At 47.1% G+C, this 27,726-nt stretch overlaps 1 protein-coding gene across 3 annotated transcripts in view; it reads left to right on the forward strand.

The window, feature by feature from the left end:
- Positions 1-27,726, forward strand: part of TEX2 (testis expressed 2) — a 104,824-nt gene that overhangs the window by 63,131 nt on the left and 13,967 nt on the right. For all 3 annotated transcript variants that reach the window (XM_059147274.1, XM_059147273.1, XM_059147276.1), the window contains 5 exons: positions 1,367-1,567; positions 2,506-2,845; positions 4,336-4,583; positions 15,050-15,196; positions 19,996-20,095. In XM_059147274.1, coding sequence (XP_059003257.1) covers positions 1,367-1,567; positions 2,506-2,845; positions 4,336-4,583; positions 15,050-15,196; positions 19,996-20,095 — 1,036 coding nt within the window. The remainder of the gene's footprint in view (positions 1-1,366; positions 1,568-2,505; positions 2,846-4,335; positions 4,584-15,049; positions 15,197-19,995; positions 20,096-27,726) is intronic.

Consider the following 27,726-nt stretch of genomic DNA (forward strand, 5'->3'; position numbering starts at 1 on the left):
GGACATTCCCAAATGCATTGTGATTTTTAGTACCTCTCTGCTCGGTTCAAAAACATTTATAAAATAAGAGGAGTAGAGGGGCGTCTGGGTGGCCCCTCAGTTGATTGAGCGTCAGACTCTTGATTTCTGCTTAGGTCAGGATCTCAGGGTCATGAGACTGACCTCATTCAGTGGGGAGTCTGCTTGAGAGTCTCTCTCTCTCTCCCTCCCTTTCCTTCTGTCCCCTGCTACCATGTGCACATGCTCTCTCTCAAATAAATAAATCTTTTAAAAAAGAAGAAGAAAATGAAGAGTATGGAAGAGAATCAATTAAAATTCCCTAGAGAGCTTCTTTTAAAAAGATCTGGGCCACTGTATCATCTGAAAAAGGACAGTGGGACAGGTAGAGAATTAAATGATGATTATTGATCATCCCTATGAGAGGAGCTTTACCATAATTTAATGGTGTGTTAGTCCTTACACTTTCATATATGTGCTGTATGTGAAGATCAGTGTATACGTTCATTTATGTTGACTGGTGGGTCGGGGGGTGGAGAGCTGGGGCACAATTTTACTCATTTAAGTTACCATATATCTCTTTGGATTGTGACATACTGTTGATCATCTCTGTAATTTTTTTAAGACTTTATTTATTTGACAGAGAGAGAGGGAACACAAGCAGGGGGAGTGGGAGAAGGAGAAGCAGGCTTCCCGCCGAGCAGGGAGCCCGATGTGGGGCTTGATCCTAGGACCCTGGGATCCTGACCTGAGTCGAAGGCAGACGCTTAACGACTGAGCCACCCAGGCGCCCCTGATCATATCTGTAATTCTTAATGCCTAATTTCTGATCATCTGCCTTGCTGTGTGATTTCAGTGAGCTAGAAATAGAGTGGAAGGTCTCAGTTCTGGAATGGGAGCATGAGTTAGTATGCTCTGTGAAATTCCAAAGATGGTTTGCAGGTGAGTGAGAAGAGGATGGGTTTGGCTGATTTAAGAAGACCAGACTGAGTAGTAGTGTTCACCTTGAGAGGAGGTTAGGCTGAAAGACTTGCTCTATTTACATGAATAAAACTTTTGAGTTTCCTGATTCGCTTGTTACCTTTTAAAAAAAGAAAGAAAAGAACCGTTTATTTAGAGAAATGGACATTATCATTAGGCCCCCATATCCACATTTTTAGTTATCAGAAACCTAGCAGTTTACAGCTCTACACTGATTATCCTTCAAGCTTTGCACCTGTCTGAGCAACTCCCAGTCACCAATGAATCGATGTTTGCGTCACAGTCAGGTTTGGTTTCAGTGTCCCATCGACCTCAGTGATCTTCATTTTTGTATCAAATAGGATTTCTGTTTACTCTAATTTTACTAATGCAAATTTTTCTCCATCAGGGATGGATGAATGAGATTTACAACTATGATCCAGAAACTTACCATGCAACTTTGACACATTCAGTCTTTGTTCGACTTGAGGGTGGGACCTTAAGACTTTCAAAGCCCAATAAAAATATATCCAGGAGGGCAAGCTACAATGAAACAAAGCCAGAGGTTACCTACATCAGCCAGAAAATCTACGACCTTTCAGACAGCAAGGTGAGCCTGGCCAATTTGAGAGACTGAAATGAAAAAAGCATTTGGAATCTTGATTGTTTTACTGCATTTTTCCTCCTCAAAAGGGCATGTGTGTGTTGTATGTGTGTGTGTAATTTCATGCAAATCACCCAAGCATCTTTTTCAATGTAGATTCTATTTCAGTAACTCTGGGTGGGGCCTGAGAGTGCATTTTTATGAGCTCCCAAGTGATACCCTTGCTGCTGGTGGTCCATGGACCACACTTTGAGGAGCAAAGGCATAACATAGTCATCTGACTTTGAGAGTTAACTTTTAACTTTTTCAGTCCAACAAAAAGCCAAGTGTGGTGGTGCTAGGGTAATAATGAGTGAGGACTCTGTATATGTGAAAATTATGGAAATGCAAAATAACTACATTTGGTAAGTGTTATATACTACTGTTGTTGAGAAATGTAAATTGTCTGTTATTCCAAAAAGCTGTAGGTTTTCTCTTGTTATAACTCATGTGAAATGATCTTTAAATTTACCTCAAATGACAGAAGTATTTAAAATAGTTTTTGTATAAGTTCACTCTTAAGAAGGATAAACTTGAGCTTCATCTAGATCTAGTTTGATAAACTTTTTTTTTTTTTTTCAAATGTATGGTTGGTCTGGTCATGAAACTTAGTTGATGATAACCTCCTAAATAATTTTTGTGCCACTGTTACCTAAAAATTATAGATGCTTGTAACTCTTGCAGAATTGTTAAACATCTACTTCTGGAATGAGTTCGAAGAATAACAAGTCACTTCTAAAACTCTCTCCCAGTTTCTATACTCACATTGTAGACAGGTGGTAGTTTACACTCATTATCTTAGTCAAAAAGCCTATAAAGTTTGCATTTGTGTTCTGCATAGTATTACTGCACAGTGTGGCCAGTTCTTAATTTTGTATGTCAACCATCATTTCCCTTTCCCATAGATTTATCTTGTACCCAAAAGTTTGGCTCGAAAACGAATCTGGAATAAAAAGTACCCCATTTGTATTGAGCTTGGTCAACAAGATGACTTTATGTCTAAGGCCCAGACTGATAAAGAGACTTCTGAAGAAAAGCCTCCAGCTGAGCAAGAGCTGGGAAGCGAGGACCCCAAGAAGCCACTCCATCCTCAGGAGGGAACCCGATCTGGCCAGCGAGACCAGATACTCTATCTCTTTGGGAGAACTGGCCGAGAGAAAGAGGAGTGGTTCAGGCGGTTTGTTCTGGCGTCTAAACTGAAGTCGGAAATCAAGAAGGCCCCTGGTGTCTCTGCAAATAAACCAGGTAATGACATGTGTGCTAGATGCTCAGGTGTTTTTAAAGGGTCCATAGGAGAACGGACAGAGATTTCCAGGTAGGAAGGAAGGAAGCCCATCCCGAACCGATGATCCTGTGCCACCTGAGGAGTGTCCTCAGGACCCATTCACCTTTTAGGCCAATCGCTGTAACTCTTTGTACTGGATCATTTAACCTGTGAGGGAACAGCTTGAAGATGTGTGGGGGGTTTTTTTTTGCCATCATTGGTTCCTTATTGTTATATTTATTTGTACATACTGTGACTCCTCTGAGAGAAACATCAGGAGAACCCTGGTGAGGATAAGCAGGCGGGTGAGTCAGAACAGCATATCAGGCTAGTGTTCTCAAGCTCCTGGCCCCGAACAAGGTTCTCCAAGCCCCAGATCACCACAGAAATGCAGAGTCCTCTGGTCTCCTGACTCCCCAAATTTGTACTGATGAATGAGCCTCTGCTCATTTCCTGTCCCTTCTGCCCCATGTAGCCCACTTGGGCCTTCACTGAACCAGACATCCATCGTTCCCCTTTCATCGCTTTTTGCATATGTTCCTCCCTCTACCTAGAATGTTCTCCCCCCCCCCCCCACCAGTACCAGGAAAATGCCAGCTGTTTCTCTGAGAGGCAGCCTGGAGGACACGACCTGTGGAAGTCAGTCCTGGGGCTCTCTTGGGCAGAGAGAGCACCTCCTCCTTTCGGCCCTGAAAACCCTTCAGTCACGCTTCAGTTACAATGGTTATTTTACAGAGCTGGGATTTATTTGCGTAGGTGCCCAAATTCAAGGGCAGGGATTATGTCTCATTCTTCTTTTCATGTGGAATTGGTCCAGAGAAAGTGCTTGATAAAAACCTTTTTTGAATGAAAGATGACAGGTCTGGAATTGCTGTGAGCTGTGGGTGAACAGTTAGCTTTCTGCCTGTTTTCCATTTGTCTGGGGGTGTGGCAGCTCCGTATTTGACCCTAAGTGATCACCAGGAAAAAAAAAAAGGTACTTACTTACCACATGGACTTCATGGCTTTCAGTTCCTCCGAATTATCTTAGAGAAGACTAAAAACTGTTCTAAAAAATGAGCTATTATTAGAAGGGAGGGTATTTTTCCCTTCTAGGGAAAAGATAGGAAGTACCTTTATAATATAACCTTATTTTCTTTTTCTTTTTTTTTATTTTTTTAAAAAGATTTTTATTTATTTATTTGACAGACTTAGATCACAAGTAGGCAGAGAGGCAGGCAGAGAGAGAGGAGGAATCAGGTCCCCCATCGAGCAGAGAGCCCAATGCGGGGCTCGATTCCAGGACCCTGGGACCATGACCCGAGCCAAAGGCAGAGGCTTTAACCCACTGAGCCACCCAGGCGCCCCTATAACCTTATTTTCTTAAACAATCGTTTGTAAGCATTTTCATTGGGTGTCGACTTAGCCCAGTGAAGTTTGTTTGATGTTCCATTGACTTTGTGTCCTAACAGTCGGCCCCTCTCTGCTGCAGGGGTCCTGCCCTCGCACAGCAGGCACAGCAGCCCCTCGGGGCACCTGACCCACAGCCGCAGCAGCAGCAAAGGCAGCGTGGAGGAGATCATGTCCCAGCCGAAGCAGAAGGAGCTGGTGGGCGGCGTGCGGCAGAAGATGCTTCTGGACTACAGCGTGTACATGGCCAGGTGTGTCCCCCAAGAAAACCGAAGCCCCCAAAGGAGCCCAGTGCAGAGTGCGGAGAGCAGCCCCACGACTGGGAAGAAGGTAAAGCTGGCTGCCTGGGCTGCGGCTTTTCTGCTTTTCTACTCAAACTCCTTTCTGCCTACAGAAGCATTTCGAGTGCTTCCTGTGTACCAGGCCCTGCCCTAGGCACTGGGGACACAGTAATGAACAAGACAGACAAGGGGCCTTGCCCTCAGGGAGCTTGTGCTCTCAACAGGGAGACAGAAAGAAATAAAACAGCTGGTAGTGGCAAGGATTAAAGCCAAGTAAGAGAGGGTGAAAGGTGGCCAGACTGCTGTTTTAGAATGGTGGTCAAGGAGGGCCTCCTTGAAGAGGTGACGTTTGCACAGAGATCTGACCAAAGTGAGGAAGTGAGCCGTGGAGGGTGTGGGGGTGTGAGAGGAGCCTTCCAGGTGAGGGGACCAGCAAGTGCCAAGACCCCAAGGCAAGGATGTAGTTGGAATATTCAAGGAACCACGATGAAGCTGGTATGATGACGGTGAGCAGGGGACAGAGAGCGGGGCCTCCTAGGTCAGTTCTGAGGAAGAGGGGAAGCACTGGGAGGGTTTTGAGCAGGGAGTCATGTTGATCTATTTAAGTCTAAAAGTGACTGTCTGTGGAGAGTGGGCAGGAGGAAGAGAGGGGGTGGGGGGCGCTTCCGGCTGTGGGCGATGGGGCTGTGATGAGGGTCAGCAGCAGGTGGTGAGAATGGCTCGGGATCTGTGTCGGAGGGGAGTGGCTGGATCTGCTGGTGAATTATGTGTAGGGCGTGAGTGAGCCAGAGGGGCCAAAGATCACTCCTAACCTTTGACCCAAGCAAGTGGGCAGTCAGTGGGAAAGTTCTCAGAATCATTCGTAATAGAGGCCTGATTCCCGAGTTACCTTTGTATTCTCAAATTCGCAGACTCATTAGTAATGTCCAGGGCTTTTGAAGATTTGCCACGAGCATTCTTCCCACAGCGTAACCAGCTGGCCGCGCACTCAGCATCATCTGCAGTGAGATAACTAAGCTGCCTTGTGCCAACCTCCGTGAGGCCCTGTCGCAGAATGCCTCTGCCCCCTTCGGCAGCCTTGCAGACGAGATGCTCTTCTCTCCACTCTGTCGGTGGAGAAGCAGGTTCACACGGGTTAAGTAGCTTAATTTCACAGTTGCCAAGTGGTGGCATGTGTAAAACCAGAGGACACTCGCAGGCCCCCAGCTGCCGCCGCTGACATTTTGGTGGGCATTCGGAAGCTGTGCGGCCCGTCAGGCCGCCTGCCGCTACCACACTCGTCCTCTTAGCATGGGGCCAGCCCATGCATACAAAGCCAGTTCCCTACTGAAGTGTCTGGCCTCTTCCAGTGGCTGTACCTCTGCTCTTAATGGGAAGCACTGGGTGCCTTCCTTGTGCTGTTAACCCGTTGCGGGCTTTGATTCATTCCGTTGATCCTCTCCAGTGGGGAGAAGGTCCCGAACCCTCATCCAGCAGACTTGGTCAGGCCCAAAGAGACCCTCTGCCTCTGCTGGCCCCTCCCCCACTGCCTCCACCCTCTGACCTAAGTTACCAGCTAGGGTGGGAAGTAGGCCTTTCTCTAGGCTGGAGTCGGGTAGTACCAAACTATTCTGGGAATGTCCTGTTTACCACCCGTGAATCCCCCTACCCCAAACCCCTTTTCTCCCTGGGTTGTCAGCTGTCTGGACTCTCATCACATTGAGAGAAATCAGGAGGAGCCGAGTAGACTAGTGTATTTCATGAAATGCTTGCTCTTTAAAAGAGTTCCTTAAGTTAAAAATATGAAAAAAAAAAACCCATGTTTTAGAATAGCATGTCCTCGTATGTGTGGCATGTGCTTGTCATGGCAACGCTGGAATTTCTGGAAGCCCCAGGGGGGGCTGGGAGGCCCCAGTGGCCCATAACCCAGCCCCTCAAGCCAGCATCCCTGTCACCCAGGGGCTTCTCTAGTGCAAACGTCCTTTCTGAGTCCTTGGCATTTACCTCTTTAAGCACCAAAACATGTTTTTCCTTTTCTAAGTCTGACGAAAATCTTTAAAAACCACATTGCATTTCCTGACCCCCTTAGGCAGAGTAGACAGAGAGGATTTAATCTTGATAATTTAAGGACTTAACAAAACAAACAGAAATTCAGGCTTGTCGGTCATGCAGGCCTGCTTGAGGTCAGAGGCCATCTGAGCCGCCCCAGGCTGCAGATTCTGCATAGTTTCTCTCGATGGTCAGCTGGCAGCTGTTGGCATATGTCCTTCTAGTTGCTTCTCCTTGAGTGCTTATCCCCCTCCCCCATATGTAACCACTCTAGTCTGTGTGGGCTAGGAAACCGGGGTGCTTCGAAAGGGGGCTTCGGAAGAAGGTGCCTGAGGTCTGGTGCTGGGCTCCTGCATCTACTTGGCGTGAAGCATGTGTGGGCCATGTCCTGGCTCTCAGGGGTGGTCTGCTACTTGAGATGGTCTTGACTAAGGTACGGGCGTGTGTTACAGTTAACTATTACTGCGTAACAGCCCCAGAAGTGGTGGCCTAAAAGCCTACCAGCTACTCATTTTGCTTACCCGTTTGTAACTTGACCAGGCTTGCCAGTAAAGGCTTCTGTCTGCTCCATACGGTGTTAGCCGAGGAGGCTCCACGGGGTGGGGCTGGGGGGCTGGAGGAGCTGCTCCCAGGATGCCTCACTCCTGGGGCCGGCACACAGATAGATGCTGGTTGCTGGCTGGGAGCTCACTTCTCCACGTGGCCTGGGCTTCCTTCAGCTAAGTCTCCCTCGAGAAAGAGCCAGGCGGACACCGTAGCACCTTTTATGACCTAGTCTCGGAAGTAAAGTGACGTCACTTCCGTCAGGCTCTATTAGAGCAGTCAGCACACCTTCCCAGGTTCGGGGAGGGGCAGAGGTTCTCCTTGCTGAGAAAGTAGCAAATTCTTGGAAGAGCATTTAGGGTGGGAAATATCGTGTCACTGTTTTTGGAATGGAATATCTGCTACAGTTTCCTCTGCTATTTTGATTACTTTTCACACTTTAAGGCAGTTCTTAACTAATTTTATTTCTTATTAACTTTGCTGTTTGAGCACACGAGGACCTTCTCCCTCCATTTTTAACTGGTTATGTTTTGTGCATGTGAAACATTAATGTGGTTGCAGAGATCAAAGCTGGACAAAGACGTTCTCAGAAAAGGGCTGTCTCTCCTACCCTATTTCTTCTATTCTTCCATTCCATTCCCACTCACACCCCTGAAGTAAGCCAGTCTCCTTAGTCTTGGGTTTATAATTTCTGCCTTTATTTTCCCTTCTGTCTTAGTCAAATGATAGCATATTATGGATCCTCTTTTGAACATTACTTTTTAAGCTTCCTAGTACATTCTGGAAATCACTCCACATCAGTTCATAGAGGCCTCTCCCTCCTCTTGTTTTTAAACAGCTGCCAAACTTGCTCCATTGTACAAATGTTTCATAGTATATTCATTCTCTCTTTCATATGAACATCTAGGTTTCTAGTATTTTCCAATAACAAATAATGGTGCAGTGAATAATTTGTGAACTTGTATTTTTGTGCCATTGGCAGTATATTTTCAAGGTTAGGTATTTGTTAGGTATTATCACATTCCCTTCTGTAAGGGTTGCACCAGTGTTCATTCCCACCAGTAGTAAGAGTGCCTGTTTCTCCATGGGGTCACCAAATGTGGACCCTTTGGATGCGGTCAGTAGTATTGATCCTTCCTGCCAAAGACTGGGCCAGGTTATTTCTTAGAGTCCATATCACCTCTGATATCATAAGTCCCAAGAGAAACTCAAAGGGCTCAGAGACACAAATGAACCTCTGACATCTCTTCAAGTGACACTGTCCCACCATCAGTGTTGGCCACCAGCCAGAGCTCACCCAGAGGGAGCTTGGGACACAGCTCTGGCCCTTGTCTCAGCTTCTCCTCTCCCCTCTCTCCCCCTGCTGCTGCCTCTTGTAGGCCATGGTCAAAGCATCGCTTACCCCGAGGGCTCCCAAGTCTCATGGCAGCTTCTGCCCACTGGGCCTCCTTTCTCGCATGTCACCCAGTGCTAAACTAGGTTTGGAAGAGAATGGGGCCACTGGTGCACAGGAGCCAAACTAATGTTAAAAACATCCAGGATACAATTAGTAAATGCAGACAAGGTTTGTGTTAAACAATGCTGAAATAATTTTGGTGATTATTATTATAATCATTAAAAACATATTCAGGGGATTCTGCATATGGAAACCACTTTTGGAGCTCAAAATTGGAATTATAAAATCACTATTTTGGAGGAAGGGCCTTATTCTCCAGATGTTTAGTGCTCAGTGACCGGTCACTGAGCCCTGACTTGCCCTTGTGACTGCTTTGTCCCACCGCCACAGGCTGTGCAAGCCTCCGAATCCCCAAACCCCTATGGTATTGGCACCATTTTCTCACCCTTCAGAATAGTTGAGAGACCGTGAGGCTGGCGGAAGAGACCAGAGCTTTATTGTCTTGTCAAGGTAGTCTTCTTGGTTAGAGGAGGAGATTTTAATAGTAATTTAGAAAATAAGAAAATAAGGAGACTGTCTTTTGAAACTATAAGTTTCAAACATATACATTCAAAAGTTTAAAACACTGTAAGTTTCAAACACTATATGTTAACTAATTGAATTTAAATAAAAAATATATATATTTTTAAAGGAAACTCTCTTTTTAAAAATGTCTAAAGGTTGCATAGTATTATCCCTAGTGTGGTCACCTTAGGAAGGGACACCGCACAGGCTGCCTGAAGATTTGCTTAGGGGTGTGAGGCCAGGGAGGCTGCTAGTTCCTTATGCCCTGAAGTGGCCTGGCTAGGAGAGAGGACCATCGGTGGGGCTGGGCTATGTCTGTGCCCCAGGCAGGTGCAAGACCCTGATACTCTGATTGTGCCACACACTTCCCACACTCTTTATCCAGGGAAGACCCTAAACGTTTAGAGATAATGTAGGCTTCCCAGGTTTGGAGAGTTCTGACTTCATTATTTCTAGTTAATTATCTTGTTACCCATAAACTGGATCACGAGATATTACTCCCTGTTTGCTGTTATCAGGACATGAGAACCCTAAGAAAGCAAATAGGCATCAAATAGAAACCAGGAAATCTTAATTGGCAGAGTGGTTTTCCAAGGCTTTCCCTTTCCTGAGCAAAGTCACCTTTTCAAACATTTAAAAGTAGACTTGGAAAGTGCTCCTCGTACAGTGAGTAAAAAATATGAAGCCATAGAGCCAATTTAAGCTAACATTTTAGAAAGGATCCAGAATAGAGTGCCAAGGCAATTCAAGGAGCAGGGAGGGGGAGGGAGAGAATAGTCTTCAACAAGTGGTGCTGGAACGACTGGTATCCACATGGCAAAAGAATGAAGTTGGACCCCTACCTCACACCGTACACAAAAATTAACTCAAAAGGATCATAGACCTCAGTGTAGGAGCTAAAACTATAAAACGAAGAAAACTTGGGTGTCAGTCTCTGTGGTTTGAGCTTAGGTAAAGCTTTCTTAGTTAAGACACCCAAAAGTACATGCAACCAAAAGAATTTAAAAAAGATAAAATAGATTTCATCCAAATGAAAAACTTTTATACTACAAACAATACCATTAAGATAGTGAAAAGACAACCCGCAAAATGGGAGAAAATTTCTGCAAATCATTTATCTTGTATACTAGTACTTAGAATAAACAAAGGATTCTTAAAACTGAGTAATAAAAAGGTAAATGACCCTATTGAGAAATGGGCAAAGGGGAGCACCTGTGTGGCTCAGTCCGTTAAGTGTCTGCCTTCAGCTCTAGTCATGATCCCAGGGCCCTAGGATCAAGCCCTTCATTGGGCTCCCTGCTTAGTGGGGAGCCTGCTTCTCCTCCTCCCTCTGAGCGCCACTCCCCCTTCTTATGCACTCTCTCTCTCTCCCTCAGTGTCAAATAAATAAATAAAATCTTAGAAATGGACAAAGGATTTGAACAGACATTTCTCCAAAGAAGACCTACAGATGGTCGGTCCTTAAGCCTAGAAAAGATACTCAGTCGTTACTCATCCAGGAAATGCAATCAAAACTGTAATGAGATACCACTTCACAACCACTACGATGGCTAGAATAAAAGAGGTAATAGCAAGTATTAGGATGTGGAGAAAGCTTTGTGTGTTGGCAGTGGGAATGCAGAATGATGCCGCTGCCATGGAATACACTTTGGTGGTTCCTCAAAGTAAACACAGCTATTCAATCTAGCAGCTCCCCCTGTAGGTGTCTGGCCAAGAGAAGTGGAAACCTACTTCTGCCCAAAAATTTGTACACAAATGTTCATGGTGGCATTATTCACAGTAGTCAAAAGTGGAAGCTACTGAAATGTCCGTCATGAGTGGATAAAGTGTGGTATATCCACAGGATAGAATGTTATTCTGCGATGAAAAGGAATAGTGTACCAACTCCTGCTACAGCACAGCTAAATCTTGAGAACGTTATGCTTATGAGAGAAGTCAGTCCCAAAAGAATACATCTTGTATGATTCCATTTTTTTAAAAAGATTTTATTTATTTATTTGACAGAGAGAGAGATCACAAGTAGGCAGAGAGGCAGGCAGAGAGAGGGAGAAGCAGGCTCCCTGCTGAGCAGAAAGCCTGATTCGGGGCTCGATCCCAGGACCCTGAGATCATGACCTGAGCTGAAGGCAGAGGCTTAACCCACTGAGCCACACAGGCACCCTGTATGATTCCATTTATATGAAATGTCTAGAATAGGTGCATTTTCAGGGATAAATTAGTTTGCCTGGGGCTGGTAGGCACCTGGTGGTGGGGGTGGGGACGGTTGTGGCAGGGATGGAGTTGGGGAAGAGTGGCAGGTAACTGCTAAGGGATACAAGGTTTCTTTGGGGGGTAATTCAAATGTTCTAAAGTTGATGGTGATGGCTTCACAACTCTGTGAATATGATAAAAACCATAGATTGTACTCTTTAAATGGGTGAATTGTGTGTTATGTGAACTATATTTTCATAAAGCTATTTAAAAAGATACAAAACTATGTTAATGTGATCCAATTTTATTTTTTTTTTCAAGTTCTGTATGTATACATTGAAAAAAGACTGAGTAAATAGAGGAAAATGTTTTATGTATTATATTTGGATAGTGGGATTATGGGTATTTCTTGCAATAAATACATACTGTTTTTATAATTGGGGAAACAGGGAACAGACCTGGGGGACGGGGCTTCCGTTGTGCCTTCTCCTGGACCCAGCAGTGCTTTGTGGAACCCTGGTACCACATTTGTTGCAGGAAAGATTACACCAAAAAATTAAGTAAATTTGTACTTTCCTCTGGAGGTTAGCTTTTCCTAAACTTATCCCAAGGTCTACTCAGACAGTCATAATAGCCTCCTTCAGCTTCAGGCTGTCGGACTCTGTACACCTTTTTTTGGAAGTCATTTTGAGAAAGGTACCCTATCTAAATGGATCTGTATAGTTGAAATGGTGAAATGAATATTCTTCTCACATTCCTTCCTGCAGGCAAATGGCAGTGGTAGGAAACGTAGGCATATTTATTCTTCAAGCTCTCAAATTTTTATGACACTCATTGGAAGTGAGTTCTTTCTAGTAGCCCAGTGAATCCAGATTTTGTTCATAAAGCTGCTTTGATGCATTGTCAGTGTTCTGCTGCTCTTGGGTTTTTTCTTTGTTCCCAACAAGTCTGTGGAGAGAAGCCTGTAGAAGGAACTGTTGAAAAGAAAAAACAATCTGCTTGTCAGTTATTTCAGAAATGTGTTTCCACATCATATGTCTTTGGCTTGGACATAAATTGTGAAATAGCCTTTGTTTCTTGCTATTTTGTGCTCAACCTGCCTGCTGTGAATATCCGGGTTTGTAAAGAAAGGTTAATAGAGGGTAGACTCTTGAGAGGGGAAAGTGACCGATTTTCTTGGGTCACCTCCAGATCAAAGCAAGACACGCGCTGTTTTGTGTGGCCACAGCTTGGCACTACCAAATTACCTGGGGGAGGAGAGCATTGTCCTTGGATGGGTGTTTGTTTACTCAGAAGACTGTGTAGACCATCAGATGTGATGTGATAGACTCAAAGACTATAACCTCAGAAACTAGACCACATCCCCTCGGAGGGTGGGGCGCAGATGTTCAGACAGAGAGAAAAGTGAGTCTGAGAAACACGTACCGCCTGTGGCATGACCAAGTGCCCAATGATCCCAGACATCTGCTCTTGTATCCGGGACCTGGTGGTAGAAGCGTTTGGGTGGGGGACACCTGGCGGGCTGCGTCGGGGGGGAGGCATGCGACTCTTGATCTCAGAGTTGTGACTTTGAGCTGCACGTTGGGTGTAGAGATTGCTTAAAAATAAAATCTTAAAAGTCTTGGTTAATATTGAAAGATAGTACAGCACTAGGGAGCACAGAGGTGCTGTAGAGCCATTGAAATGAGTGAGGGAGAGTCGTGTCTTTTGAAATGGAATGACCAACATGTATTGTTTTTTAAACCGGAGTTTAATTTTTTTTTAAAGAGACTCCCCAGGGGCGCCTGGGTGGCTCAGTGGTTAAAGCCTCTGCCTTCAGCTCGGGTCATGATCCTGGGTCCTGGAATCGAGCCCTGCATCAGGCTCTCTGCTCAGCGGAGAGTCTGCTCCCTCCTCTTTCTCTGCCTGCCTCTCTGCCTACTTGTGATCTCTGTCTGTCAAATAAATAAAATCTTTAAAAAAAAAAAAAAAGAAAAGAAAAGAAATAAAGAGACTCCCCAACATTCATAAGGGAGACCTGTGAAAATACCTGAATTTGAAGGGCTCCTAGAACATAAAATATCTCCCCTTACACGGGATAACGTTAGATTAAAAACCACAGGCAAATTCCCAGACCCCCAAAGGGAGAGACAGCGCATGCTCTGACAAGACTAGTGGACAGGTGGGTGCTGGGCAGTCCAGGAGCCCTGGCGCAAGCTCAGCGACCGCTTCAGACCTTCAAACTCCAGGCTTCAGAAAAATCACACACGGGAATGTGCCATAGACCTTTGGGGTACTCGGAAGTCATCAAATCTCCGAGGGTCAAGTCCATGAGCACCAGGCCACCTGGGTACAGTCCCCCTGGCCTGGGCACACGGCTGCCCACCAGAGATTGTGTAGGCACGAGCACACTCTTACAAAGTGTGGAGATGACAAGGGTGTCTGATGTGTGTTACAGCTCCAGGCAGCCCATGAGGGCAGGGTAGTTGCATTTGTACAAACCACCAGAAGGAAGAGAAAGGGTAAACAATTCGTTGATTTCTGCTTTTCTAGGTTTGTTTGTTTGTTTGGTCCTTGCTTTCCAAGGCTAATTGTTTCTGTGAGGACTAAGTCTAATTAGAGACCTCGGCATAAGGAAAGGTCTGTCACACCAGGTGCTTATCCCACCGCCACCTCGTTCCTCCCTCAGGACAGAGCAGGTGGAGATCAGGGAGAAGGAGGCTTTGAGTCAGGCTGTGCTGATGAACCAGGGGCCTCAGGCAGGACACTGCATGGTTCCAAGTCCATTTCCTCATCCCTAAAATAGAAGTCACGGTTCCGTCTTTCTGGGGTATCGTAAGATGGAAACCAGCAGCTTGGGAAGCGGTCTTCTTGCAGGGCCTGGCACGGGGCCAGCGGCAGCAGCGGTGACCCACGGTGGCGGTCAGCAGGCATTCCCCGCGCTGCCAGCTGGCTTGCCCTCCCCTCAGCGGCCATCAGTGCCCACTTCTGTCTCCTGCTTCACCCCGCAGGGCCCTCTGCAGGCAAGAATCCCTCATCTGATGAGTAACCTGGGAAATCAGAGACTAACATAGTTTGCTCACACTGGCCATGCTAGATGTTTAAGACAGATTGTCCCCGGTGGAGGGGAGGCCCCGGGGGATGTCACTGGGCTGGGACTGGGGAGAACAGCTACAGGAATTTTCAGAATTCCTGGGAACAGGTTCTCTCTAATCTGAGGCTGCAGTTCGCAATCTCACCTGTTCATGACATCTGTGAGAGTGTTTCTGGGAATTTTGATACCCACTTAAATTAGTGTCTCTGGCTGTAGGGCCTAGGCACCTGTATTTTTAAGTAGCCCCTGCCCCTCGCCCCGGAGGGCTGTGAGTTCACAGCTGACCATAAGAGTCCTGGCCACGGGAGGCTTTGGGGCCGCCCCGGGAGGACCAGCCTGACCCTTGCATGTCCAAGGACTTGGAAGAAAGAGAGGCAGACATTTGATCAGAGGTGCCATGAATCAGAAGTGCCATGAATCCCAAGCTCATTTGGGAGGCAGGGCAATCTGGTTGAGCTAATTGTGTGAAATACTAGCTCCATCACAGGACGACTAGCAAGAAAAGAAAACAAAGAGGAGTTTTTATCTGGGGTGATGGCTTTTGTTTCTCCCTTTTTCTATTCACTGACATAACATGAGACTGGTAATTTGTAGGGAAGGAATACATCTGCCGTGGGCGCCCCTCTCTGTGGGGAGGGACCTTCAGCGACTTTGTAAAAATAAGCACCTGTCTTGTTCTCCAGTTGCTTTCCAGCTAATTTTGGTTCCTTTCTCCTGCCAGTTGCCAGAGGCCCCGCCCTCTGAGGAGGAAGAACAGGAAGCCTGGGTGAACGCCTTGCTCGGAAGAATGTTTTGGGACTTCTTAGGAGAGAAATATTGGTCTGATCTGGTGTCTAAGAAAATCCAAATGAAACTCAGCAAAATAAAGGTATCGTTTTCCACATAAGAGATTTCCGGTTCCTCACATGTCTTGATTTAGAAGTTTTGTATCATTATATCCTAAGTGAAAAGCATATAACATGAGAACAATAACATACCTGAGCTGTGACCTTGGCCGTATGACTCACCGTACCTGGGGACTCATGAGTGTTCCTGTTTACTTTTTCCTTGGTGTTGCCCTTGTCGTTAGCCATTCTCGGTGATAATCCAGAATCTGGTTTGGGACAGTGGGAGCTCTTGTAGCTGGTTTGTCACATAGACCTCTATTATCTTGAAATGAGTAAGGAACTTAAAGTGTACTTTAGGAGCCCACCCAGCCTCACAGTCTGGGGGCCGCAACATCTCTGCTGAGGAAAGTGCCAGACTCCAGACCTCTTTCTCAAGTTGTGCTCGCTCTCAAAGCGGGAAAGTTAGCACGGCACTCTAAATGTGTCTGGGCCCGACCTTTACTTCTGGCCAGATGGTATTTTATTTTGGGCTCTGTCTTTGCTGAAAAACAACAGTCCTGGTGCTGATCAAGCCCACTTGGAAGTAAGTTTAAACTGCATAAATATTCCTCACGATTGCCACTAAATGACACATTTAGTATCACCTCTGCCAACCCAGAGACCTCAGTAGGTTACGTAGAAGTAAGTTTTTGACCCAGGAAAGACCCAGCCAAGGAAGAGTTCCTTTGATCCCCAGATGAAGTTGCACAGTCAGCAGCTTAAATCCATGGATCTTTCTGGGTCATAGATACCTTTGAGACACAGAAACAAATGGATCCTTTCCCTAGAAAAATGCACAGTGATGCAGAATTTTGCCCATGACTTCAGAGGGTTCAAGGTCTCCAGGTTAGGAAACTGTGAGCTAAGGGAAAACTACATTAGAAGGAAAATAAGGGCATGAAGGAGCTTCGATGTGGCTTTGTCATTCCTTTGGGTGATAAACCCAACCCCTTAGGGCTCAGTCAAGCTCTGGCAAGCTCTATCTGCCAGCTGCAGACCGGTGTCATCTTTTTCCTAACCCCTGATGAAGAGGAGAGTCTGTGCTCTGAGCTGGTAGAGCAGATTTTGAGGCAGAATTTGGGGCAAAGATTTGGGAGGGTTCTATTGACACGAGTCAGCCTGTTGTTTTCAGGTAGATCGAGGGTAGAATGCACTCTACTAGCCAGGCCCGGCGGGGGCGGGGGGTCAGGAAGCAGCAGTGACCCTCCCCTGTTCACAGACAAGTAGCCGAGCTGGGGCGCACTTCACCGCCTCCCCCTTTCTGGAAAAAGATGGAGAGCTTGATGAATTCCTGGGTCAAAACACACAAGCAGGGTTGGCACTCCTCTCTTCCCAAAGACTGCTGCAGGCCCTTCCCTGAGCATGAGGGCTGGGGGTCCCGGCAGGGGGAGGCAGAAAGCAGGGTGCACCTCAACTCCAGATGGGATACTCCTGTTCGTGTTACACACATTTCAAAACCGACAGGGGTAGGGCAGCATGTCGTGCTTCCCTCGGGTGTTGGAAGCCCATGGAACCTCTGCCGTCTTGGAGAACGGTGGCTTCTTTCATCCCAGAGGAAGCTTTTCTTCTTCTCCCCCTTTGCTGGCATGTGAGCTTTTCAGTTTGCAGACTTAGAACAGAGGTCAGAAGTGCTAGAAGGTGGGGATGGAGACAAGTGGCCTGGATCCAGGAGTGGGCTGCGCTCCCTCTGTCACCAGTCTCACACCTCCACCCTGACCTCAGTGCCCTGCGAGTCCAGAGGAGACCCTGGATGTAATGGAATGAAGAGATAGGTAGCAGGCTGTTACTCTAGTTCTCAACCCACCACCACCCCTGCCAAAAAGACTCTTATTATCACTAAGAGCCAAGTATTCTGGGAAGAAGGAAACCTAGTAGTGAGTGTTGGCTAATGGCCAGTCCAAGAGCCAGAATGGCCGGAGGAGCCTGAGCTGTCCGCTCTGACAAAGATCTCCCCTGTCTCCTGGTTTTCCCTGAAGTCCTGACATACGGAGAACTCTTTGCTGGCCTTGCCCTGCAGTCTCAGATTGTCACCCTCACATGTGACAGTGACTCATGGTGTGAAAGAGCAGAGCTGTGTGTGTATCTGATGCCCAGGGATGGTTTAAAACAAGCTGAGTTTCTGCCCCCACAGCAAGTACATTCCTGGCCTCAGCCAGTCCCTCCCAACACCTCCTTGGGGCCATCAGTCGTCAGGGCCTCTTGTGCCCTGTGTCAGCAAATGTTACGACTGCAGACAGCTTCCAGCAGTTCCCCCCACCAACCTGAGAATGTTCTATACACCTGCGTGTCCAACTGGGTTCACTCAGGAGGTTAAAGAACAGGCAGTGGGTTCTCGTCTTACAGTGGTACCTTTGGATGGGAAAAAGAGAATTTCTGGTTGAAAAGAGCAGGAGTGACCTTTTGTTGCCTTTCCCTGCAGAGTAGGAAGGAGATGGACCAGACTACGGCCTGGTCCTGAGAGTTTTGATTCAAATCAGTTGTGATTTGGAGGGGAAAGGTGCTTAATTCCAGAATTTTGGAATTGGGCCCCCAGGGGAAGAAGTAGGAAGCAGGCCCTTGTTCTACCTACTGATGATTAGAGCTCAGCCCAGCCCAGCTGAGTCTGTCCCAGTCCCGGGTTCCTCATCTCTTCTTTGTCTCAGGTCCCTCCTCTGCCCTGGTAGGGCCCACAGGGTGCAGGATGGGCGGGGTGGGAGGTGGCACAGGGCTCCGGGAATGCCATCACGGCATTCACCCCCTTTGCTCAGTGTCACACTCCTGTTCCCATAGGAACCCAGCAGGCCCCTGACTTAGTATCAAGTGATACTAATAGACAGTCTGGGGCAAGGGTGCAAGAATTTGGCTACATTTTTGGCCAAGTAACATTCTGTGGGCTGATTGGGAGGCCAGCCACCATGTAACATTGATACCTTAGAAAAAGGTTTTCCAAACCCAGCAACTACCAATTCACATTGTGCATTTGAGTACTGTCTTTGGTCATGTTCTGTTCATCACAGACATTGTAACTTTGACCGACCCACCCCTGCAGAAAAGCAGAGAGGGAGTTCTCTGGCGAATCGTCAAAGTGTATGCCTTTGACAACCGAAGAGCTCCAGCCACAATAGGCATTAAATCCATGCCTGGCTAAATGCTGCCTCGTTTTATGGGAAATGTTCAGTGTATATTTATTTTAAAAAAGCAGTTTGATGCTGGTAGAAAAACAGGGTGTCATTACAGGTGCCGGTGTCATGGCAATCTCACATTTAAGGACACTGCTGCAGGTTAGTAGGGAAAGTATTGGGTGTTCAGTAAGACGCCTGACAAGCCATTGGGGGAAAAAAAATTAAGGTGGAGCTGTAACTATATCTTACACTGAAATGGGGAATGGGCCACAGGTTTAAAAAAATAACAATATATACACATACCTAAATGCAGGTGAAAGAAACAGATGAATTAATTCTGTAGTCTTGAGGCAAAGAAGAAATTTCTAAGCATGATATTAATACTCAAGTTATTTCCTTTAGAGCAATTCCTACAACACTGTATTAGTTGGGGGTCGCAGCAAGAAACAGATGTTACTCTCAAGTGGCGTCACCTGAGAGGAGAGTTCATTAAGGAAAGATTTATAAATGTGTGGGCCAATGTAGAGAAACTGATAGGGTAGGACCAAAGCTGGCGGCACTGGGAGCTGTTAGTACTCCCTGTAGGGGCAAAAGTGGGAAGGAGTTACCAGACCTTGGGGCAGCACAGCCGCGTGGAGAGGTTGGTTGCCTAAGTGACAGGAGCCATGGGCTTCAACAGAGGGAGGGGACAACTACCTGACAACAGCCCTCCGCATTACCTCCCATCTTCCCTGCCCACTGGTGTTTCCCATTGGCCAAGCCACAAGCCAGAGGGCGGGAGAGCCCATCCGTGTGGTTCGCACAAACTAGCCTCTAGGGGAACTCATATCTAGGCCGGGGGCAAACAGAAAATGTCCAGCACCGGGTCAAGGGATGTGATTCTCTTTTTTCCCCAAAGATTTAAATAAATATTGTGAGTTTGCCTGTCAGACAGGCTGTAGCAATTTCTGAACTCCTCACTGAGCGTCTAAGAGGGGTTCACTGCTCCACACACACTGGTCAGCTCCGGGCATTGTTAACCTGACCAGGATGGCCGGCTCTGCCTCCTCAGTCAGGTCCCCCAGCAACGGCATTCTTCACCGAAGCCTTTACCGACCTCTTGGCCAAAATAGCCACCCCGCCCTACACCCCGGCTCCCTCTGTCCCAGCACTTGGCTCACTCTCTGGAACACTAATCACTCTCTCAAGTTATCTATTTATCTTATTTATTTATTTACTTATTTATAATAAATAAGATTACAAATAAATCTATCTGTTTATTTATCCATTTCTGCCTCTCCAACAAAAACCCCGCGAGATGGGGTGCCTGGGTGGCTCAGTGGGTTAAAACCTCTGCCCTCGGCTCAGGTCATGATCCCAGGGTCCTTGGATCGAGCCCCGCATCAGGCTCTTTGCACCACAGGGAGCCTGCTTCCTCCTCTCTCTCTCTGCCTGCCTCTCTGCCTACTTGTGATCTTTGTCTATCAAATAAATAAATAAAATCTTAAAAAAAAAAAACAAAAACGTGAGAACAAGGACCTGCCTGATTGCCCACAGTTCTCTCTGTAGGATGATGCCTAATATGTAACACATGCTCAATAAGTTTCAGTTAAGTGAATGTGTCCCCAAAACCTTGACCTTGACTCTTCCTGAGCGGATGCTGAATTCTAACATTGACCAGGTTACTAACGTCTCATTCATTGTTTCCTTCTCTCCTCCAGCTCCCCTACTTTATGAATGAACTAACTCTGACGGAACTTGACATGGGGGTGGCTGTGCCAAAAATCCTTCAGGCCTTCAAGCCTTACGTTGATCACCAAGGTAACTCGAGCAGAGAACTGACCGTTTGTGCGCAGGTCGAAATGTCTCCATCACTGCAGGTGGATCACCGAAGCTTTGTGTTGGGAGGGGGTCGGGGACAATTTAAGCATCTGTCTTATGTTGATTATCTTTTGTTGGGAACAGTCACAGCCTTCAACTGATGGGCAGCAGATCAGGAATAGATCCCCCTCCTAATTCTTCTAGTCTCTCAGATCCCTGCCAGTCCTGCCCCAGTCCAAACATGCTCATTGTGCCCGTTGATGGGGCCGGGCTCTTGTGTGATTCAGAAAATAGCCCCCGTCCCTCGTGGCCTCGTGTGTGCGCCCCCCACAGTCCTCATCTCTCACCAGGAGCTGCTACTGCTCCATCTGCGTTCACGCCTTTACCTTGTCCCAACTTCTAGGTTGCAGGTTCTTTGACCTTCATGTTTTGCATCTTGCCTTCCTTCCCACACCTAGTAGGTGCTCAGGACATGTTTAAGAAATGAAGACAGATGTTGTCAGCAGTATTTTGAGAGTAGAGCTCTCTGCTGGGGGAAGGTGCTCAAGTTTGATTTTGAAGACCCTCTCCTGACACAGTATTTATACCTACTCTGGTGGGTTGGGGCAAGAAGAGTTGATTAGGATGTATTGAGTTTAAGTAAATTATGACGTGAAGATTTACGTGTATTTTGTGGCACGTAGTTTTAAAAGGACCATTATGGAAAATTTTATACAGAGGAGTGGGGTGAAAAGAGCCATGGGCCAGACAGGCCAGAATAGTCCAAGAACAGTCAGGAAAATCTCCCCATCGTGGAAGTGTTCGACTTCTTTTTTAGAGTATTTTTTTCCCCATGTACCTCTTTCCACCTAAACTGGAACGTCATTCCTCAAAAGGTAGGGGAGGAAATACTTACAACTTTCTAAGTGACGTTTGTTTTGAAGTAAGTGTTCTTTATAAATTTATAGACTGCAGTGTCTACTTTTGTCTCTCTATGGCTGCGTTGGATAGCTCTTAAATCATACTTAGTGAAATCATTTTCTGTGTTTGATGTAAATACAGAGATTTTTTTCCTAGCCCTACAATTAGCAGCTCTGATTATCTCCTTAGCGATATATCAGCTGACAGCAAGCCTGTATTTCTGTGTTTTTAGCATTCCGTGGATTTCAGAAATAGACCAGAGTGCTATTTACAAATCCAAAAGTCCAATATCTGCATGTTGAGGTTACCTGTAACCCCTGGATCCTGTCTACACTTTGATAAATCTGTGAGCTCCTGGATTTGGCGAATTTCTGGTACACGGAGGGTAAATCTAGAAAAGATAATCTGCTAGAGTTCTTTTAACCACATATGAAGTTTTAAAAGATGCATTATGTGTTGAGTACCTGGCTCGGATCTCCACCTCATCTGTATGCAAGGGTCTGCCTGCCTTTCTTCCTCTGGCTCTGGCAGGCTCTGGGCTCCCCTTTGTTCTTTGCCTCTTTAGGGATTGACTTGTAACGAGCTGGTAAATGATCAGCTAACATGCACCTCCACAGAGTCAGGCTTAAGGAAAGTAAATAACATGTGGACATGCTCTATTTCCTAATGTGTTGGCAGTTTCTTATCTCTGTCCTTTGTTGAATTAGTAGAAATTTCCAGCAAGAAAGAAGCCACAGCTGGGCTTTGCCGCATCTCACAAGTGTCCCCTGTAGCTTTGAACTCTGCAGACTCCCAGGGCAGCTTTGTCAGGCTTTGAGGGAAATTCACCAAATGCCTAAGTCTCTTTCCTCTTCCTTTGGAGCAAGACATTTCACTACGCAGATCAAAGCTTTGCCAGTTTTTAATCCATTTGAGGCTTATTTCACTCCTTTCAGGGCAAGTTTTAGACATCTGCCTGCTTATGTAACAAGGGAAGAAATGTTACGAAAGGAGTGATAAAAGACATAAAGCCTGTGGCTTTTAAAAGTTTGATCAAATTTGGTTTCTCCAAGTCAACAAAGGATGCATGTGGTAGTTAAAACAGAAATAAACGTAAAGGAAATGTTCTGTTTTGGATTCCATTGCTCTAAGGTAAACTTTTCTTTGAAGGAAATGAAAATCAACAGTGATTGGCTAAAACTGATGCTGGGAAGCAGAGCTTACCTTGCGGGGGACCCGTAGAATAAGGCTCCCATAGCACTAGGAGGGGGCACCTCCTGGGGGAATCCCTCCCCCGCCATGCACAAACACACCCCTTTCTTTTCTTTCTTGTTTCCTAACTTGTGCAGTTTTTTGGAGGCACATGGCTGGGGAATTGGAGGAGGGTGGCTATCCGGGCGAGCTGGCTGGATCACTCCATCCTTGGGATGAGGAATGAGCTGTGGTTCTGAGCATAGCTCTAGGGCCAGGCTTTGGGATTCAGGGCTCTGGGGACTGGGGCAGGTTCTGTCCACCCCGCTAACCTCTCTCTCCACGGAGGAGACTAGGACTCGGTAAGCTAGGCTGGTCTGAGGACTGAGTGAGTGAGTGTGTGGAGGCTCCTAGAAGCCCCGTGTGATAAGTGCTGGCTTCTGTTACTTTTACCACCCATTGTGGCCCCTGCGATATTGCCCCTGGAGACTTTAGAATGTGGGCGGCTCCGGTGCCCATTTGACCCATTTTATAGGAATAAATGGAAAGAAAAAGGCCATTCTCAGGTGTTGAGGCCTTGCCACTAAAAGGAGTGATGTCTGTAGTTCTGAAATCACCTTTTGGCCACCAGGGGCCTGTCTGAGTCCCAGGACACACAGCTGGTGTCGCAGGTTGAATGACCGCCTTTCCCAGGGGCGGTTCACTCCCCACCAGAGGCAGGTGGCTGAGAGATAGAGAAGATCTGTCCCTTGGAAACTGGCTGCACGCCTCGTGCCTCATCTCTGAGCCCCGCTCGCTCCAATCACACCTCTGACTGAGGCCGTGTGTGGGGGCACAGTGGGCGCAGATGCCCAGGGGAGTCCGAGCAGTGCGTGCAGCATGTCAGCCAGTGTCGGGATGCACCACAGGTGTGCGCTGCGACCCCTCGGGTTCAGATCAGTTCCTTTAGTCTTCAGGACGTTTGGCGCACGGTTGTGGGTCTGCAGATAGACACTGAGCGTCTCCCACAGACAGAGTGCTGTGCTGATTATACCCCATTTCAAGATACCCAAGTACCAGCCTGAGTTTTGACAAAGGTCTTGGCTTCTGTGGCAGGAGTACCATGTCCCACAGGAACAGGAACCTGGTCTGCTTTCAGAGACGTGCTTGGCGTGACTGATGGTGTCCCCCATCAATGACTTGTCTTTTGGACCTTATCCTTTAGTGCCTCGTGTCTTTATCCAGTGCTGAAGCTGAAGGGATTTTGCCACTGAGTATTGCAGAAAACTGGAACCACTGGGACCTGCCCATTCCTTCCACTGGGCCCTTTTAAAGAGCAAATAGGAGAGCAGCAGCCCAGGGCTGAGCCCCGTGACAGGGCCAGACAGTGGGGCTCAGTGCTGACAGAGCGGGCCCACACAATCTAACCAGATCATGTTGCAGAAAGGGAAAGGACTTTTTTCACGGAAAAGGAGAAAAATGCTATTTTGGGGGAACTTGGGGTGCATGAGGGGGACTCTTGATTTGCAACTAAATCAGTCTTGAGACGTGGAGCTGTTTCTGAGAACAGTTCAGACAGACAGAATGGCATCTCTCCTGAAAGACACATTGTCATACAAGGATTGCTAGTTTTCTGGGGTACATGAGCGAGCAGGATGGCACCAGGAACAAAACAATCACTGGTATGCTTTTCCCAGAACCTCTAACTCCCAACATCTGTTCTTGGTCATATATTATTAAATGTTCCATTTTAAGAAGTTTGTTCTTTGGATGCCAAATGTTGCCTCTCAAAGTGAAAAATCAACCAGTAATAGTTACAATAAGAGAGAAATGGAGGAGCGGATAAGGGCCCAGCTCAGACGGGCAAGGCTGTGGGTTCTCTTACCCCTTCTAAGCGGCAGGTACCCTGTTAAGCCCACTCCAGTGAGACGGATGCCTTTTTGCTATCTTAGTGGTAATAAAGCAGTGGGCTCCTGAGTGAAATTATTAGGTTTGTGGGGCCATACATAGTTGGACTGTTCCTGAGGCCGCAGCATCTATCAAATAGAACACCAGGGAAGGCTGAGGGACCCTTAGTCTAGTTGTCCCTGGTGACACACACTAGGGCATGCTCATCTCTCCTGGCGCCATGGTCAGTCTGCCCCAGGTGGCCCCCGCCATCTTTATTCGTCTTCAAGCATCAGGTGCCTGAGGGTGGGGATTTACCTCAGGGGTTGCTCGGATGTCTTGCCCTGAGAACTCGAGGAACATTTTGGTGGAGCAGGCTGTAACTTCTGCTGCAGTCTCCCTCGGAGTGGCGATGATGGTAACCAATCCTGCCCTCAGCTGAGGAGTGGAAAAACCGCCATCTGAGCTCCTCAAAGCTCCTGGCGTGAAAATCTTTGTCTTTGTCAGAGTGTGCCCCATGTTGCCATATGATGTGCTGGTTTCATAGAGACTTGGTGGTAATCAGCTGCCAGTCTTCACCTCGTGTGTGTGTGTGTGTGTGTGTGTGTGTGTGTGTGTGTGTGTGTGTTGGGGAGGAGGGGGGAGTCTGTTAGGGACTCAACATCCCTCCGTCCCCCAACCTGAGCTCAGATGTTGAAGCCCTAACCTATAACATGGTGGTACCTGGGCTTCGAGGGGTGACTAGGTTTAGATGAGTTCCTGAGGGAGGGGTCGTGATGATGGGTTTTAGGAGCAGACGTCAGCAGGCTGTGTCTGTCTGCCACGTGAGGACGACACAGTGAGAAGGTGACCTTCTGTAAACCAGGAAGAGAGCTCTCACTAGGAACTGAGTTGGCCAGCACCTTGATCTTGGACTTCCAGCCTCCAGAGCTGGGAGAAAAAAATGCCTGTTGTGTTAGCTGTTACGGCAGCCCCAGCAGACTCACTGAGACCCTCTGTCTTCATGGTCTTTCTGGAAAACCTCTGTGTGCACTGACGGCCTTCCTCCTGTTGAGTGGCTTAAAAAATTATCTTGCTCAACTTCTGGTTTTTGTCCTTGAGCGCTACCAAAAGCAGATGGTTACAGAAAGCAGCATTTCAAATGAAATGCCTCACAAAAGAGTCTTAACATTTGTCAGGAGCATAAAAGAAAAACCTCTGGGACCACGTTCACATAGACGAGCCGCAGTCAGCTCGGTCCGAGCTCGGACACCACTCGTGGAGCCGCGTGTGTCCCCGTCCTCACACTGTTGACGTGCTTGTCCGCAATGGGAAGACAGCCTCCCCAGGAGCTGTGACTCTCATCTTTCGGTCCCACAGGCAGGTGCCTCCTGACTCACCCGTTACATAACCGCTCGGTCTCAGCGCCAGGTTGTGTGTACTGCAGGGTTTTCGGGGTGCTCTTTGGCTCGCTGAATCATTGTCACAGAAGCAAGTTTTTCTTTGCACCTAATGCTAAAATAGTCTCCTTACCCTCATCTAAATGCAAGCGTGTCATAGTAAAATAATTTGTTGGAATGGTTGCAGTTTAGATCTGTTTTCAAAAGTTGTCAAGCCATTCTTGATTTCTTCCGATTCTTGCTGAGAACCGGGGCGGAACAAGGCCATGGGGGTGGGTTTGTTGGGACGCTTACAATGATATACATCAGACCCCGTTCCTCACGCAGAGGCTTGGTCAGAGGGTGCATGCTTCGTGCCTTCCCCAGCCCAAACAGGGCTCTCTGCCTGCCCGGTGCCCCCTTGGCCCAGCGGCCTCCTGTGGTCTGGTTCCCCTCTACCATGGCAACAGCAGGAAGCTAGGTGGGCACAGAGAGTCCTGGAGGCAAGGAAGTGGGCTGGTGACAGCAGAGTGAGGGAAGAGCCCTGGCTGGAAGGACCCAGCCCTCCCCCTGAAGAGGCAGTATAGTCCCTCTTGTGCTCATGAGGAGGCTGGTGAACAGAGGTCTAGAAACATCCAGTGGAGCTCAAGCGCTGGTCCGAGTGACAGCGCTCCACATGCCCCTTTCCTCTGCCTGCCTCCCCTCAGCTCCTGGCAGAGGGGACGCTGGCCCACACGTCCCTGGGGGGTGTCGCAGTTACCGGGGTATAAGCCAGCAGCGCCCTAAGCCATGGCCTTGTCCCCTCATTTAAAAAACAGACAAACAAAACCACCTACTTGAAAAGAAGTAAAATTCTGGTGCCTTTATTAGAACAATCCTCAAAGGCACTATATACTATTAATATTTATTAGAAACCTGACCAGGATTTTCAGAAGTTATTTCTGAATACAGACAGCGGCCAGGTAGTCGGAGCCCATCGATTCTCAAGTTAAAAAAAGGTGGAGATATTCTACAGTAACAAGTATCTTCTTTTTTTTTTTTTTTTAAAGGTTTTAAAAATTTATTTGACAGAGATAAAGAGATGACAAGTAGGAGGGTGGGGAGGGGTAGGCAGGCTCCCCGCTGAGCAGAGAGCCCACTGTGGGCTTTGATCCCAGGACCCTGAGCTGAAGGCAGAGGCTTAACCCACTGAGTCATCCAGGCGCCCCTACTTATTATTTTTTAATAATCTTTACTAAATGTGAGGCTCAAACTCATGACCCTGAGATCAGCAGTTTCCTGCGCTTCCAACTGAGCCACCCAGGCGCCCCAATAAGTATCTTCTTTACTGATGTTCTATCTATATTGAGTTTAAAGCCTGTTCGTATCTAGCCTTTGCCCTGTTCCCTTTCCATCCCTTTCCACCGGAAGTGATTGGTGACTTTCTTCATTAAAACCGATATACCCTTTGTTTCTAGTAACAGTACCTTTGAAGAGCAAGCTAATTGATGACTTTTTATTAATTTAAGCAAGAAATAAAGCAGTTTTGTGAGCTGCTACCAACAAGACAGTCGCATTGAGCTGCATATCACTTAATATCATTTGTGGAAAACAATTACCTTCAATTATGATAAAAAGAATTTTGTTGAAAACAAAATGGGACTCATTCCGCCTTTAGTAAGGAATTACACCATTAGTGCCTCTAGAGGTGAAGCAGAGCTTTCATCTGAAACGGTGGCCAAATGGGGGATTGGTTATTTACTGTAATTGCTTGAAAATCCTGCTGTGTGTCAACGATGGTTTTAAATTAGTTTCCTGCTTCCTTTTCGATGTTGTCATGCATCTTATGAGGATCTATAAAGTTGATAAACATTTAAACACCCACTTGAGGGATCCCACGTTGATTGAAAGTCCGTGAAGTGTTATGGAACCCTGAGTCTGAACACTCACGGCATAGCATGTTCTACCCCCAAACCCCAGAGTCCTGGTGTGGAAGGTCGGGTGATGGTCCCTGATGGCATTGTGGCCTTCTGGTTAGTGGCCACTTCTGTCGGTGGCCCATCCCAGTGCAATTCTACAAGGCTGAGAACCTCTTACATACGAGCTCACTGACACTGGTGTCTTTTGTAAAGAACAGCGTTTTTGGTTTTGTTTTGTTTTTAAGGATTTTATTTATTTGTTAGAGAGAGAGAGCACACAAGTAGGCAGAGAGTCAGGCAGAGAGAGAGGGGGAAGCAGGCTCCCTGCTGAGCAGAGAGCCTGACTCGAGGCTCCATCCCAGGATGCTGAAATCATGACCTGAGCCAAAGGCAGAGGCTTAACCCACTGAGCCACCCAGGCACTCCAAGAATGGAGTTT

The sequence above is a fragment of the Mustela lutreola genome, chromosome 15 (genome assembly GCF_030435805.1).
Source record: "Mustela lutreola isolate mMusLut2 chromosome 15, mMusLut2.pri, whole genome shotgun sequence".
In the NCBI taxonomy this organism is placed as follows: Eukaryota; Metazoa; Chordata; class Mammalia; order Carnivora; family Mustelidae; genus Mustela; species Mustela lutreola.